The 14,140-nt window shown below is 47.9% G+C and overlaps 1 protein-coding gene and 1 non-coding gene across 3 annotated transcripts; one reads left to right on the top strand and one right to left on the bottom strand.

Moving 5' to 3' along the window:
- The first annotated feature begins 1,484 nt into the window (after positions 1-1,484).
- On the top strand, positions 1,485-6,161 carry LOC123128796 (uncharacterized). Of its 2 annotated transcripts, none has more exons than XR_006463440.1 (6): positions 1,485-1,782; positions 2,370-3,305; positions 3,684-3,860; positions 4,567-4,657; positions 5,494-5,604; positions 5,717-6,161. XR_006463440.1 is itself a non-coding variant. In XM_044548895.1 (6 exons), exons 1-6 carry the CDS (start codon positions 1,609-1,611, stop codon positions 5,766-5,768), a joined length of 1,593 nt encoding a protein of 530 aa, XP_044404830.1. In that variant the 5' UTR covers positions 1,485-1,608; the 3' UTR covers positions 5,769-6,161. The 2 variants fall into 2 exon arrangements, 1 of the variants encoding a protein (XP_044404830.1); XM_044548895.1 differs by having other exon boundaries at positions 4,567-4,709.
- Positions 6,162-6,240: 79 nt separating this feature from the next.
- LOC123132894 (U1 spliceosomal RNA) lies at positions 6,241-6,402 on the bottom strand. The gene has a single exon (XR_006465116.1). It is a non-coding gene; the product is annotated as a U1 spliceosomal RNA (small nuclear RNA).
- Positions 6,403-14,140: the final 7,738 nt, after the last annotated feature.

The following is a 14,140-nucleotide window of genomic DNA, read 5'->3' as shown; positions in this document are numbered from 1 at the left end:
GTAGACATCTGCTATGTTGCTTAACAATATATTTTGATCTGGACTTAATTTGGACATGCAAATTGGGGACTGGCATGTCCGACCGAACTAATTTGACCACTGTAAGTTTTGATTTGGATATTTGTCTCTTCCTTGAGACTTATACAAATTACCTAGGAATACATTCATCTAGTTTGGCAAAAGAACTAAGGGGGCTTATAATATGGCTACAGAGAAAGCTAATAAGCGACCGCATAAATTTGCTAATCTTTCATCTTATTTGTATCTCCTTCATTTGTCCATGTCATGTAGTTTTTCCTCCACATGAACATTACTATTGGTAATAGAACATGTAAGATGAAAAACTATGTAAATATTAGACAACTACTACTTGTGTACCACAATATAAGACGTTTTTGTGGGCTAAACTAGCCTTAAAACGTCTTTGATACGGAGGGAGTAATCTGATAACCATTTGTTGACAATTGAATTGTGTGTTGCACATGCAAACTTACTAGTATTTTATAAATATCCCCTACATATCCAAATCAGACAGTTTAAATATCTATTTTGCCATCCAATGGCGGTCAATTTTTTCTCCGGACCAGCTCGGATGTACGAAATCCACAAATCGGAATCAAATCCAGGGGAGGTTTGCGGGCATCTGGACCTCCGCCACGTCAGATTCCAATGTGCCCATCCCACTAAAATACCACACCGAGAGCCCTTTCTCCCTCACTGTATCTCTCTGCCTTTGCTTTGTATCCACACCCTCAGAGACCGATGCCGCCGTGGCGCGCCCGCCTTGGACTATGCCATCGTTCCACCCCGGATTCAAGCGTAGCCCAGATATCCTTGGCCCCCTATCGATGTCGTGCATGGCAGACACCACCCGCGGCAAGTGTTTGAACAATGCCATCGCATCGTTTTTGACATTCTTGTTGTTTACTTTGAAGCAAACATGATGACAACGTACTCGATGAAGAAGTATGAACCGTTCTGTGAGGCGCGATTGGCCATATGTATACACTACTCTACTAAGATAGTTCCACACACGTCCAGACGTGTCCGTCTTTTTTTTCTCTAGATAGTATCCGTGAACATTTGGTGTGTCGGTTTCGGTGATCCAAGTTGAACCCCCATGCTTCCCTAGCCCGCTTGACTTATCGAGATTTACACATTCACGTGTCAATTTGGAGTACCATCTACCCCCTCTCGACTACTCCCTCTGCGCAGCTTAAAAAACGATCTTATATCATGGAACTGCGCAGATTAAAAAAACGATCTTATATCATGGGACGGAGGGAGGAACACGCATTTTACCGCCGGAGCCCGCATGTCTTTTCCTCTCGTCGCCATCCACAGTTTGTGTGGACTCAACAAGCACCATTTTTATGTTCTTGACTCAGGAGTCAATGGCTCAAGGTCGGGATAAAAACCCGGCGGGCCGGCAACCATCGCCCGCAAAAAATAAATGAATGAATTCCGAAGCGAAAGCAATCTATAAAGCGCGCAGATGTAAAAGGGACAGCGCCCCGCACCCACGGCACTCCCCTCCCCACTCTCTCCCCCAAATCGGAGAGCGGAGGAACCCATCCATCCATCCGTCCGTCCGAAAGGCAGAGCGAGATGGGCGCCGCGAGCAGCAGCTGCGCCGCCGGCCCGTCGTCGTCCTCGCCGTCGCCGCGGCGCCGGCCGCGGATCGGCCTCGCCGGGTGCTTCGGGGCCGGATCCTCCGCGCGCGACGGCGGGGGCCTCGCCGCCGCCGCCGCCGCGGCCGCCTCCTCCTCGCGCGCCCTCCAGGTAGTCAGTCGCTCCTAGCCTCCTAGCACAGGGCTGGTCTCGGGTCTCGGGTCTCGGCGTTGGGGCTGGCTTGCGGTAGGGAGGGATTCGTCGGTGGTTACTGTTCATTGGGTCGTGGGATTGGGGATGGTGGTTCTGGCGGCGTAGCTTTGGTTGGGAGGAGCCATGGACTTGCTTCTGGAGCTTTTTATCGCCATTTCCTTTGTACCGCTGCTTGCTCAATCATGATAGGTAGTAGTATGGGCTATGGACGGGCAGTTGACTAGCTGAATGAACATTTATGTTCCTTCCTTACACATCCGTGCCATGCAGGCATGATTAGCTGCCTATGGATTAGCTAGCCTACATCTATACTGCAACCCTCATAATGGACATGAATGGAGAGCTCACAGAATCTGCCATTCCACACTAGAACTATTGGGGGGTCTCTTGAGTGATAAGCTGAACTAAACCTGTGAACTGCAGCATTTCTGTATGTTACTGAAGTGCCAGTGGGGTTTCATGCTTTCAGTGGATAAGGTTGCTTTCTTTTCCTTCTGTTTTGTTATCTCTGTTGTTGACTGATGTCAGGAAGGTATGTTGTGCAGGCAGCAACTCGGCAAGCAGAGCGAGCAGCGGCTGGGCTAGATTTCCAGCCTTCTCTGTCTGCTAAGGATCTTCGCCACACCAGCGAGCCAGACCCAAGAGTGCATCCGTCTTCAAGCACCATAAGTCACCGTCTCAGGTTCAACCACTTGGACTGTCATGAGAACAAGGAGCATCCCCTACGAATTAAAGATGCTGAAACGAGTGGTCTCGGGAGTTCATCAGGAAAGGATGCCATGATTAGGGGAAATCAAAGTAATGAAGCTGGCAATGGTGAGAGAACATCTGGAGAAGGGGTTAGTCCTATGGCACAAGAGCTTGTAGAACCTGCACCTGACAATGTCCATATTGACGCGGTTTTCATTACAGAAGTTAGTGGCTCCATGTCCCAGTCTGATTTCCACTCCTCGCTGATGGCATCTGAAAGGATCGTGCCTGGCTTGGAAGACGGCGAGGCAGCTCTCCGCAGGACTTCATCCAGAGATGTTTTGTCAAGTGAAAGATCAGATGTTTCTCAATCCAGCTTAACATCTGTGTTGCCTGCTACTTCAAGTGCATCATCCATCATTGGAGAATCAATTCCAGATGCAACTGCTAGCAGAGAAGATGTTCCAACCATATTCAGCGTGTCACATGGTCAGATTGGTGGAAGTACAGTGCATGAAGACATGGTTAGCATTTTCTCAAATGATGGCCCAGAACACTCTAGAGATTCGAGTAATGGTGAAACAAGAAGAAATCATAGAAGGGTCCTATGGGATTCATTTTCAAGACGTGGTTCTAGAGGTTATCTAGATTCAGACACTGATGATCTGGGATTTTACAGTAGATGGCTAGACCTTGGTGATGATCTTTTTGGAGATGAGGTTGAGGAGGCACGATACTTTCATCGTAGACGCCATGGTTCAATCAGAGTAAACCAGTATTCAAGATCTCGGGTAATTGCTCTGGCCTATGGCAGCTATGCCTACTCTTTCATATGTTGCGATTCCATATTTAGGAAATGTTATTGGTGTCACTATGTTCAGAATAAGTTATTAATTGTTGATGTAGGTTTGCACTATTTTCTGAAAAAAAACCTGTACTTTAATCATCATATGTGTTCTCGCTATTTTCTTTCAGCATATTCAGAATTCCGTGAAGTGAACCTACACTATATGCTGCATATGCTGTTTCATTTCTGCACCACTTCTATGCCCGATGTGTTCTCAGTTCTGGTTCTTACACTTGGTAGCATTGTTTTCTGTGGTCTTAATCATTTGCTGCTTGATCTCATGCACATGTGTCCTTAAGTTGGTGCTATTGTTTTGTTACAGATTAGGGAGCACCGTCGTGCTATTTTTGATAGTGGGAACGGACAAAGTACTGCTGCTTGTCCTTTGGGGATTCACCAAATTGGCAGATGCACCTGTGATGCATTCTTGGTTGCTGAAGAATCTAGTGCTCGTGCAAGTATATCAAGAATTGTCATGTTAACGGAGGCATTATTCGAGGTTTGCTCTTTCCCTTCATTTTTTAAATGTTTTTGTTTCAGTGTTGAGAACTATTTAGCACTCAGTCTGTTGAGTTTGTGTTGCTCAAGTCTGATTCATTGGATTATCAACATCATTCTACTTGTGTTTAGAAGAACTAAGAGACACAACTGCATATATGTTATGCAGAGTTTTGACACAACTTCTCCCCTGCTTACTTCTGAGTTTTGACAAATGTATGTGATTGCCATATGCAGCTGTTACTCCAGTTACAGACTTCAACACAGCAACATGATAATTTCACGCAGATTCATATCGGAATTTGAAATCGCTACATTAGACAGGAACTTCAACTATTTCCTCTTTTGCATAAAGGTCGTGTTAACCTGTTTGAATTAGTAAATCACCTGACAACAACAAAATAGAATTGGCCCGAGTAAGTTGCAGAATGAAGTCAGTATTGCAGGGATTGTTTTGTGGCTATGTCTGTATGATGGTTGATTAATTTATGAGGCCAAAGCACCACAAGAAAATTAGAAATAGGAACTTTGATAGTTCAGTCTATAGGGGGATGTAAATTGTAATTAACATTAATTTGCACCCATTGACTAAACTAGGAGTGGAATGTTTAAAGGATGATTCTGTCAACTTAACTGCTCCTTTGTTGTTTTTGTATAAGATTTCTTCTCTAGTTACTTAATATGCTTACGTGCACAATTTTTTCCAGGTATTGGATGAGATTCACCGGCAACCCTCATCACTTTCACTTTCCATGGCCTCTGCTCAAGCGCCAGAGGCTGTGGTTAATTCATTACCATGTAAGAGCTACAAAAAGCTTGAGACAGCCCAATGCAGTGCTGATATGGAACAGTGAGCTTCTTGTCATTTTAATCTGTCTAATTTTCCTAAGGGAGCAGTTTTACTAATTCTGATGTTGGTATGTTTCTGATAATTGCTTCAAATAAACTTCCCAACAATTTTATCTTACACCTATTATAATCCAGCCAGAAACCATATTGTGAGACACTGAATAATAATCTATACAATTTTAATTGCTAACTAGGCATTGTTGACATCTTAGAGAACTTACGAAGGAAGCATGTTCTGGTTAATACTTTGTCTTCCATGACATAATATCTATCACAATGAGCTAGGTGTTAAAATCACCATGTCAAGTTGAATTTACTAGACACAGTTTGCACTTTGCGGATTTTGCATGTTTTGCTGTTAGCGCCTGGATAAAGGGGATAACAGTGTTGTGATAACTGATGAGTAGAAGTTTGTGTGCAGCATCTAGAGAGACCCTGAATCGTGTGGATGATCGCTGTTTGACACCCTTCTTCTTTTGGTCTTTGCAAATCTGTTATGTCTAGTAGACTAGTACCCACGAGTTGAGAATGATTGTATTGTACATGTCAGATATTGAATTTATTGTGCACTTGAAGCTCGATTTTGTGAGGCCTGGATTCTCTAGCTAAAAATATGGACATCTCTCCATAAAGCTATCATAAGTCCCATGTCAGATATCTTGAAATATAGTTTGGAATTGCAAGTTAACACTTGGATTTCTTCTTTTTCCTGGTTTGAGTCTTTTCATTCGGAGTGGTCCTGGGAGATGCTGAAATGTTAACATTGTGCTTGTCACCTTCTTCAGGTGCCATATCTGCTTAACTGAATATGAGGATGGAGATCAGATAAGAAGTCTCCCATGCAAACATGAGTTTCACCTGCAGTGTGTCGACAAGTGGCTCAAAGAAATACACAGGTAAGGAATAAAAAGCTCCTCCTGTTGCAAAAAGGCAATTTTAGATCGCCGATAACGCGGGCCTGTTTCGCTAGCTATCTCCTGCTAAGGTTTTGTCGATGCAATGCTGCAGGGTGTGCCCGTTGTGTCGTGGGGACGTCTGTGAAGGTGTTGTTGCCTCATGAAGACCTTGGCACCGGCTTACCCCCTCAAGGCGCCTCTTGAAGACGGTAGCGCCGCCACATCTCTTGCAGCCATGGACGAAGCTGTTTGGTTGGTCTGGAGAGGGCTGATTCCCCATTGCTGAAACATGCGATTTCATGCATTGATTCGACATGTCAAGTTCCCAGAATATAACAAAGACCTGTACATATCTTTTGTAGCCTTATCCCATGTATGACATCATGTACATATGTGCGAAAATTTGATCCGATTCCACCATATTTGAGATCTATATGTATCCCCCATGTGACAATGATGAACCCAAGTCAACCTCCATCAGGAGGAAGCATATTTCCAATGTAGTATGAATTGTGCCTTCCTGAAACTCAAAATGCTAATGTTAGTCTGAATCTGCATCTACATTGTCCTGACACTCATGTAGAGTGCCAATGTCAAAACTTGAATCTGTAGAATTTGAAGCTTGAATTAGAATTGGCAGGGGCCGCGCGAACGCGTACCCCCTCTATCACAAATTATGACGCCCACTCTCCCAACAAGGGGAGATGGCAGATCAACACGCTTGCCAAGTGCAATGCGGGCCATTGATCTAGGCCATGACCCTTCTTGATCGGCCGTCGACCCCGTCCAGGTAAGTAAGTTTCAAATTTGCCCGTGGGCTGCATATGTAGCCGCCCCTCCAGACCCAAGGCAACTCGGCTGCCGATGTGGTACTAAACCGTGCGCTGGTGTGTTTTGTGCAGGAGGGCGCTGTGCGGACGGATGCCTTGCAGCCCGGATTCCGCACGAGGCCACACGGCTGGTCCTGGTCGTGTCTCTGTAGCGCCAGAGAAGAATAAGAGCATCTCCAGCTCTTCGGCCTCTAAGAGGTGCTAAAAATCGTCCCTGAGGATACACCGGCGCAAAACCGCGTGCTCGGGACGTGATGCTCCCCAGTCGCAGCGCTCATATTTTTTTTCAAAAAATTTAAATTCAACACAAACACGACGCAAATTCAAGCAAAGTTCGGCTAGTTCATACATATTTAATTTTTTTTACAAAAAATAAAAAAACTACTAGGCCCGCCGTCTCGCTCGTCGCCGCTCGCCGTCCTTGCTCTACATGCCGAGGAGGCGGTAGAACTGCGTGTAGTCGCCGCCGTCGTCGTCGTCACCTCCTCGGCGGCCGCCGTCCCTGCTGCACCCCTCCCCTGGTTGGCGCGCCGGGTTGGACGATCCGGGGGCGTCCTCGTCGTCGGAGCTGTCGCGGATGACGACGCCGTGTTCGTCCTCGCGCCCACGCTTGCGGGCGGCGATCTCCTCCAGGGCCCGGCATTGCCGGACCGTCTCCTCGCGGAGGTAGTTGTCCCGCGCCCACCGTAGGGCGTCCTCGTCGGAGATGCCGCGCCGGGCTATCTCCTCGTACTCCACGGGGAGACCGGGCTCCGGCTTTGGCCTGACGAGGACGAGGCGGCCAGAGGGGGGGTGGAGTCGGCGATGCGGACGCGGGAGCTACGGGTGCGGCGGCTGACCGGCGTGTCTTGGGGCTTCGGCTTGACGGGGCGGAGGCAGGGAGAGCCGCCGGACGAAGAGGAGGACGCCCCCGGGTCCATGCGCCTCGGCGCCCAGGAGCTCCCACGCCGGCGGGAGAGGGACGGGGGAGCGGGGTACTCCAGCCGCGGCATGTTGCCGCCCGCGATGTACTCGAGGACGGCCTCCAGCGTGCGGCCTGGCACGCCCCACCATCGGCGGCGCCCGTCGACGTTGAGCCTCCCGGAGGGCACGACGCCGTTGGTGGCCTCGAGCTGCTCGGCGTGGCGGCGACGGAAGTAGGCCTCCCACAGAGGGCTGTCGGGGACGTACCGCGGCCCTTCCCTCGCCGCCTGCGGCAGCGAGGTACGGATACGCGTGATCTCCGCACGCCTCGCCGCCCCGGTGGGCGGTGGTGGCACCGGGACCCCGCCGGCGCTGATCCTCCACGCCCCGGGCACCTGCATGTCCGGCGGGACCGGGTACTCGGCCTCGTAGAGGAGCCGAGCTTCATCTTCATGAAGATGGCGGCGGCCGAAGCCGTTCGCCGCCGCGCCGTCGCCTGGGAAGCGCTCGGCCATGGGTGATGAACTGGAGACGGCGAGAGAGAGGAGAGGGAGGAACGGCAACGGCGAGAGAGTGCGTGTCTCCTCCTTCGGCGCCCTGGGGCGCGTCTTATATAGGCCGAGGCGCCGCCCGTACGCGTGCCGCCGTGTGTACGCGTGACGGGCGAGGGAGGGCGAGGGACGCGCGTTATCCGGTCTTCACTGCGCCGCCCGTAAGGCATCAATGACGCAGGCTGACCGGCGCGGCAGCGCGCGGCAGTTTTGGCATTGATTCGCTACGGGAAACGAGGCGATGAGGACGACGAAGCGGCGAGAAGAGAGACGAATCGCTGGCGAGGAGGGCCCGCGGCTCTTTCGCACCAAAACGATTCGCCCGGCGCCCCCGAGCACCCCCCAGCGCGCCGGGTTCGTGTTGGGTCCGCCGACGCTAATTTCTGCCCGAGCCAATGAAAAACGGGCCCATGGGGACGTGATTGGGCCGATTTTTCGGTGCCGGCGGCCGAAAAGTGGCCTGGGAAGCCTTGTTGGGGCGCGACTGGAGATGCTCTAAGACATAGAAATGGTGCTTCAACGCCTGACCCACACCTGCCGCAGATACGCTGTGTTTTCAATGCCTCGCATGGATGGTGGCCAGCTTCTTTCCGTCTGCTGTAGCGTCAGCTGCTGTGTTTGCAGTTTTGTTTCTCTCTAGTGCTATGGGAACTGTATCCGTATGGGTAAAGAGTTCAGGCCAAGATGTTGAGATTTCAGAACAATATGTACTATCATCCACAGATCCAACAATTTCTAGCAGAGTTCAAATCAGTTCCCAAATTTTTGTGGGAGACCTTTCAACATTTGCCAAGCTTCTTTGTGCAGTTTTCCCTCTACGGAAATGAAAATGCAGTGCTCCTGCTTGCTCGTGAAATATATTTGCTAAGTTTTAGATACAACTCAATGAAGAAACACATGTGGGGATATTTATGGTTAATTTCTAGCAAAAATATACTTTTCAAACCTTTTTGGTAGCAGGCTAACACAATAGTGTTTATTTTTAAGCTATTGTCATGGACAAGACTTAGAAGATTACGGGTACCCCGTGTGGTTGGTACCCGCGACTTAAATTTAGCGGGACAGTGCACGCGATCTATGAAGGCCTCTCATCACACAGGGGTGGAACAACTTATGCGAAACAACTTTTACACACGTGTGGACCCAAAAGTGTGTGTTTACCAAGAGCGAGCCCAGTACATTGCAAACACACTTCATTTAATCACCAGTGACGCAACCCATTCGCAATTCCCCATGGTTTCATTTTCTTTTATTTGATTAGTACAACTTCTTACATTTAAGAACTTTGTCGTTGGCTATGAACTTATATATGTTGAATATTATCTTATTGATGTTCGTAGATCTAAGAACTGTGTCACTGGCTATGAACTTGTATTGGCTATGATCTTATAGATGTTCTTAGATTGAGAACTTTGTCGTTGACTATGAACTTAATTATATATGTCTGTTGTGATCTTATAGATGTTCTCAGATTGTGAATTTTGTTATTGGCTACAAACTTATACATGTCACTTCAGACGTTGTTGAACACACGATCTTATTATATGTTGGCTTTAGATGTATGTATGAATATACCTTGCGGCCGTTTTGGCTCTAGGGTGCATGTGCTCTTAGATGAACAGTAAATTCAAAATAAAAAAGCAAATAAAATTTAAAAATTCAGATTTTCGTGTAGATGTTCTTGTTAGTGTAACATGTATGCTTGACAATTTTCAAGGCAACAGGACAGCAGTGCTTCGCCAGTGTAAAATACAAAATTAAGTGTAACACTTGAATGTAACATCTCGCGCCGACTTGTTTTTTTTTCTTTGTATAGGTCAAAAGTCTTAATCTTCCACCTATAAATCTGTAGGTAGCATTTGAGTGACAATGAACCCATCTACTTTGCATTCCCGAGTCCTCGCTTCGTTTGTTGCTTTTGCAGGAATCTCATAGAGGAGGCTTACTGGGACACTTCGGACGCGACAAGACGTTCGCCACGCTCTCGAAGAGCTACTTTTGGCCAAAGATGTTTCGGGACGTCAATCGCTTCACCAACTGGTGTTCTACATGTCGCAAAGCTAAGTCCAAAGCTCAATCTCATGGTCTCTATATGCCTTTACCGATTCCATACCAACCTTGGGAATACATTAGCATGGACTTTGTACTTGGTTTGCCTAGGACTCGCAATGGGAAAGATTCCATATTTGTCGTTGTGGACCGTTTCTCAAAAATGGCACACTTTATTCCTTGTAACAAGATAGACGATGCTTCACATGTGGCAAATCTTTTTTGTAGGGAAATATTGCGTCTACATGGTGTGCCAAAGACTATCGTCTCGGACCGCGACGTCAAGTTCCTTAGCTACTTTTGGAAGACCCTATGCGCCAAGCTCGGAATCAAGCTACTCTTCTCCACGGCATAGCATCCTCAAACCGACAGCCAAACGGAGATGACAAACTGCACACTCTCCGCTCTACTTCGAGTACTCATCAAGAAGAATATCAAGGAGTGGGAGGAGTGTCTACCCATCGCCGAGTTCGCCTACAACCAAGCAAGACACTCAACAACCCGCAAGTCCCCTTTCGAGGTCGTCTACGGATTCAACCCTTTGTCACCATTGGATATTCTACCTCTACCACTCCAAGAGCGAATCAATTTGGACGCAAGTGCACGAGCGACCCATATCAAGAAGGTGCATGAAGATACAAGAAACACCATCGAGCGCCAAGTACAACGCCTTGCGACCAAGTTCAACGTCAACAAGCAACCTATGGTCTTCAACATTGGTGATCTCGTGTGGCTACACCTTCGCAAGGAGCGCTTTCCACAAGAACGCAAGTCTAAGCTTTGACCTCGAGCCGATGGACCCTTCAAGGTGCTCGCACGCTACAACGACAACGCTTACAAGATCGACCTCCCACGGGACAAATACAACGTGCGCGACATCTTCAACATCAAAGATCTCTCTCCCTTCCATGGTGATGAAGAACTCGATCCGAGGACGGATCTTCCCCAAGGGAGGGGAGATGATGCGGAGCATCCCACGACCATCCACATGGACGCCACCTCAACTATCCAAGCTCCAAGTGGACCAATGACAAGGGCTAGGGCGCGTGCTATTCAATCCGAGATGACATCACTCCTACTTGAGTTTTCCCCCTCTTCAAGTGAGACATGGCTACTGCCTAAGTCCGAGATACTATGTGTCACCAGGTACAACGCTCAAGACTCGGAGCTGAGGACTGTAGAAGAAGAGACAGGCGTCAACACTCTGGACAACCCGGAACTTCCGGCCAGAGCCCGGAACTTCCGGCCCCCGGACCTTCTGGCCGACCCGGAGCTTCCGGCAACCGATGACCTCGTCCAGCCCAGGCGTGCTAACTCTCGGGTTAGCCCGGACCCCGTCCCGGACCTTCCGGCGCCCGGAACCTCCGGCCTGCCCAGACCTTCCGGCCCCCGGACGCCAGCACCTCTCCACCGCGCCAACTCTCTGGTTAGGCCAGACCCTCCCCGGAACCTCCGGCGCCCGGAACTTCCGGCCTAGCCCGGAACTTTCGGCCCTGCCTGCGCGCAGCCACTTGGGCCGAGGCCCGTGTACCCTTTCGTTACCTAGACTATATATACTCTATCCCGTACAACTTTCTAGGGTTAGCAAAGTTGTAGCTCATATGTGAGGATAGCTTTTGCTCATCCATACGGATCATCTCCCCAAGAGTGACCGCGGCCCCTCTACGGAGAAGATCCACCTTGGATTCAAGACCCCTTTACGGGAAGATCCCCTTGTGGATTCAAGACCTCATCTCGGAGAAGAATCGGCTACCCTTTTGTATCGTCCTTAGTTGTCCGTGGATTCGTGTATCGTTCTATGTACCCGAGGATCTAGCACATGTGTGACTTGTTCTTGTTAGTTTGAGTGTTCCTCTTGTGTTTTCTCCCGTTTTTCCTCGTTCCCCTCTTCGCGTTCATCGTGTTCTTCGCGGGATCCGCTCCTCTCGTGAAAAATCGGGCCACTAGGGTTCTACCCTACATCACGACGTCATTTTGTTTTTAGGAAATTGACGTCATATTATGGTGGACAGGAAGAATCTTCTGTAAAATGCTATTGAGATAAAATATCTTCTCTTCCTCTTCGACATGGGTGGCCGTACCTGTCTCTAGAATTGTTACTGGCTACAAAACACAGGTAAGATTATTCAAGTCTTCAGCCTTGATATTCTAGTTGTCGAGAACATATATCTTTTTTTTTTGCGATTTTCTCGCCGTATGGTCCATCGCTCAATTGGGCCAAACATGAGCATGTTCTTCAACAGCCCAGTTTGCTCCACCAATGTCCATCTGCTAAACAATTTGGCTAAAAAAATCTGCTAAACAATTGATGTGTGGGTTGGAGTCGACCCGGCAATCACAACATCAATCCTCGGCAACCAACTGGCGACCTACCTATTTGCATACATGCTTTATTTATATCGTACATTAAGTGAATTATATAAGTGCAATTTGCATCTAGCATTGGTTTGGATATATGGTCCTTGTGCTTGTGCCGATGCACGCATGGTGCAACCTCCACCTGTCCTCTATTACTCTCGTCACCGCAGCAAACACCATCATTGTCCGTAGACAGTGGCGGACCTAGCCCACTGGGCCAGGGTGGGCCAATAGTGTAGCTGTACATACACATTTAGTTTTCCTTTTATTTTTTAGCCTTTCTTCTATGGGAACGACGTGCTACAGTGCGATGACCAAACTCATCACCATGGAATTGACCATATTCGTCTTGAATTAGTGGGCTCGCAAAAATGGTGTATTACAATGTCATGACCAAGCTCACCTTGGGATTGATCATGGTCGACGTTAATTGATGGATGATTGACAACTATTGGCGATGGTGACGAAGAGGAGAAGTGACAATATGGATGGGCTGCTACACGCATGTGAGGATTTGTTTTCCCCGTTGCAACGCACGGGCATATTTACTAGTCAAGACTCAAGTATATGACTATTCAAGTCTTTAGCTCCAAGTCTGTGGGTTAATACGACGTCGTTTTGTTTTTAGGAAATTGACGTCATATTGTGGTGGGCAGGAAGAATCTTCCGTAAAATGCTGTTGAGATAAAATATCTTGTCTTCCTCTTCGACATGGGTGACCGTGGACAAAATTACTGTTCTGACCTATAGGGCTAACTAAATCCCGATTTGACCTCGTTTCAAAATAAATTTCGTTTCTGACCTTTTTCGGTGACGCCAAGATCCCTGGCGTCTGGGTTACGAAGCAGACGCCAGGGACCCTGGCGTCTGGCCCCTGGCCCGCACTGGTCCCTGGCGTCTGGCCCTGGTAACAGAATAACCCTTGGGGAAAGTGTGTGGGACCCACCCCACACACTTTCCCCAATCCACAACCCGAGCTTGAAGAACACTTGGAGCTCTCACACTCTCTCCTACCCCTCAAGCCCCCCCTCAAATCCTCTCCAAAAGGTACATCCCTTAGGTGGATCTTTCCATCACTTTGTTGCTCTTGTTAATCTCCCCCAAATCATCCAATTATTTTTTGTCAAATCTTGTTATTTTGGTTGCATTTTATACATGTTGGTGGAACCCTAGTTCATGTTTTCTCCCTTATGTTAGTGTGAATGGCTTGGTTAACTTTGATAATATAGTGCTATGCATGGTGTGTAGTAGGAATATATGCTTGTTGAGTATAAAGATTGGGGGTTAGGGTTAGTTAGTGATTAGGGTTAACTTTGCTTAGTGTGTGTTAATTAGTGATACTTTTGTGGACATCACCAATAATTTAGTCTTGATATGATTTGGATAGAATTAGATGTATTTGGATAAACACACCAATTCTCATTGAAGTCTTAAATCCATTCATGTTATTTTTAGATGGAGAGACTTGTTAATGTTCATTACATGGACAAGGAGACATTCTTGAGTAACAATGCCAACACGGGTGAGGAACCATTGATTTTTGATACAAGCCCTAGCTATGAGGATGTTGTTGCAAAAGTGAGACAAGTCTTAGAGTGGATGGACACCAATGTTGATGTTAAGTTAATAGGAAGGTATGATGTTGGAGTTGGAGCCAAATCTCGCTTGAAAAGTATGCCTATCACCTCGGATTTGCATTGGGATGTATACAAGGAAAAAGTATCCCAATCGGAAGACAAGTCACTTGAATTGTTTGCCACCAAGGTTGAATCTCCTCGGTTTACCATTGATTTGAACCGGCATGTCTCTTCCTCAATGGATGACATGAGCGAGAGGACAATGGTG

The sequence above is a fragment of the Triticum aestivum genome, chromosome 6A, assembly GCF_018294505.1.
Source record: "Triticum aestivum cultivar Chinese Spring chromosome 6A, IWGSC CS RefSeq v2.1, whole genome shotgun sequence".
Classification (NCBI taxonomy): domain Eukaryota; kingdom Viridiplantae; phylum Streptophyta; class Magnoliopsida; order Poales; family Poaceae; genus Triticum; species Triticum aestivum.
This window is presented reverse-complemented; position numbering and strand designations above follow the sequence as displayed.

Bases quoted from the DNA above. Each gene is read 5' to 3' on its own strand.
- LOC123128796 (XM_044548895.1), top strand. From the start codon at position 1,609: ATGGGCGCCGCGAGCAGCAGCTGCGCCGCCGGCCCGTCGTCGTCCTCG. The intron at 3,861-4,566 runs GTTTGCTCTTTC...AATTTTTTCCAG, and splicing joins TAACGGAGGCATTATTCGAG to GTATTGGATGAGATTCACCG. The intron at 5,605-5,716 runs GTAAGGAATAAA...GCAATGCTGCAG, and splicing joins TGGCTCAAAGAAATACACAG to GGTGTGCCCGTTGTGTCGTG.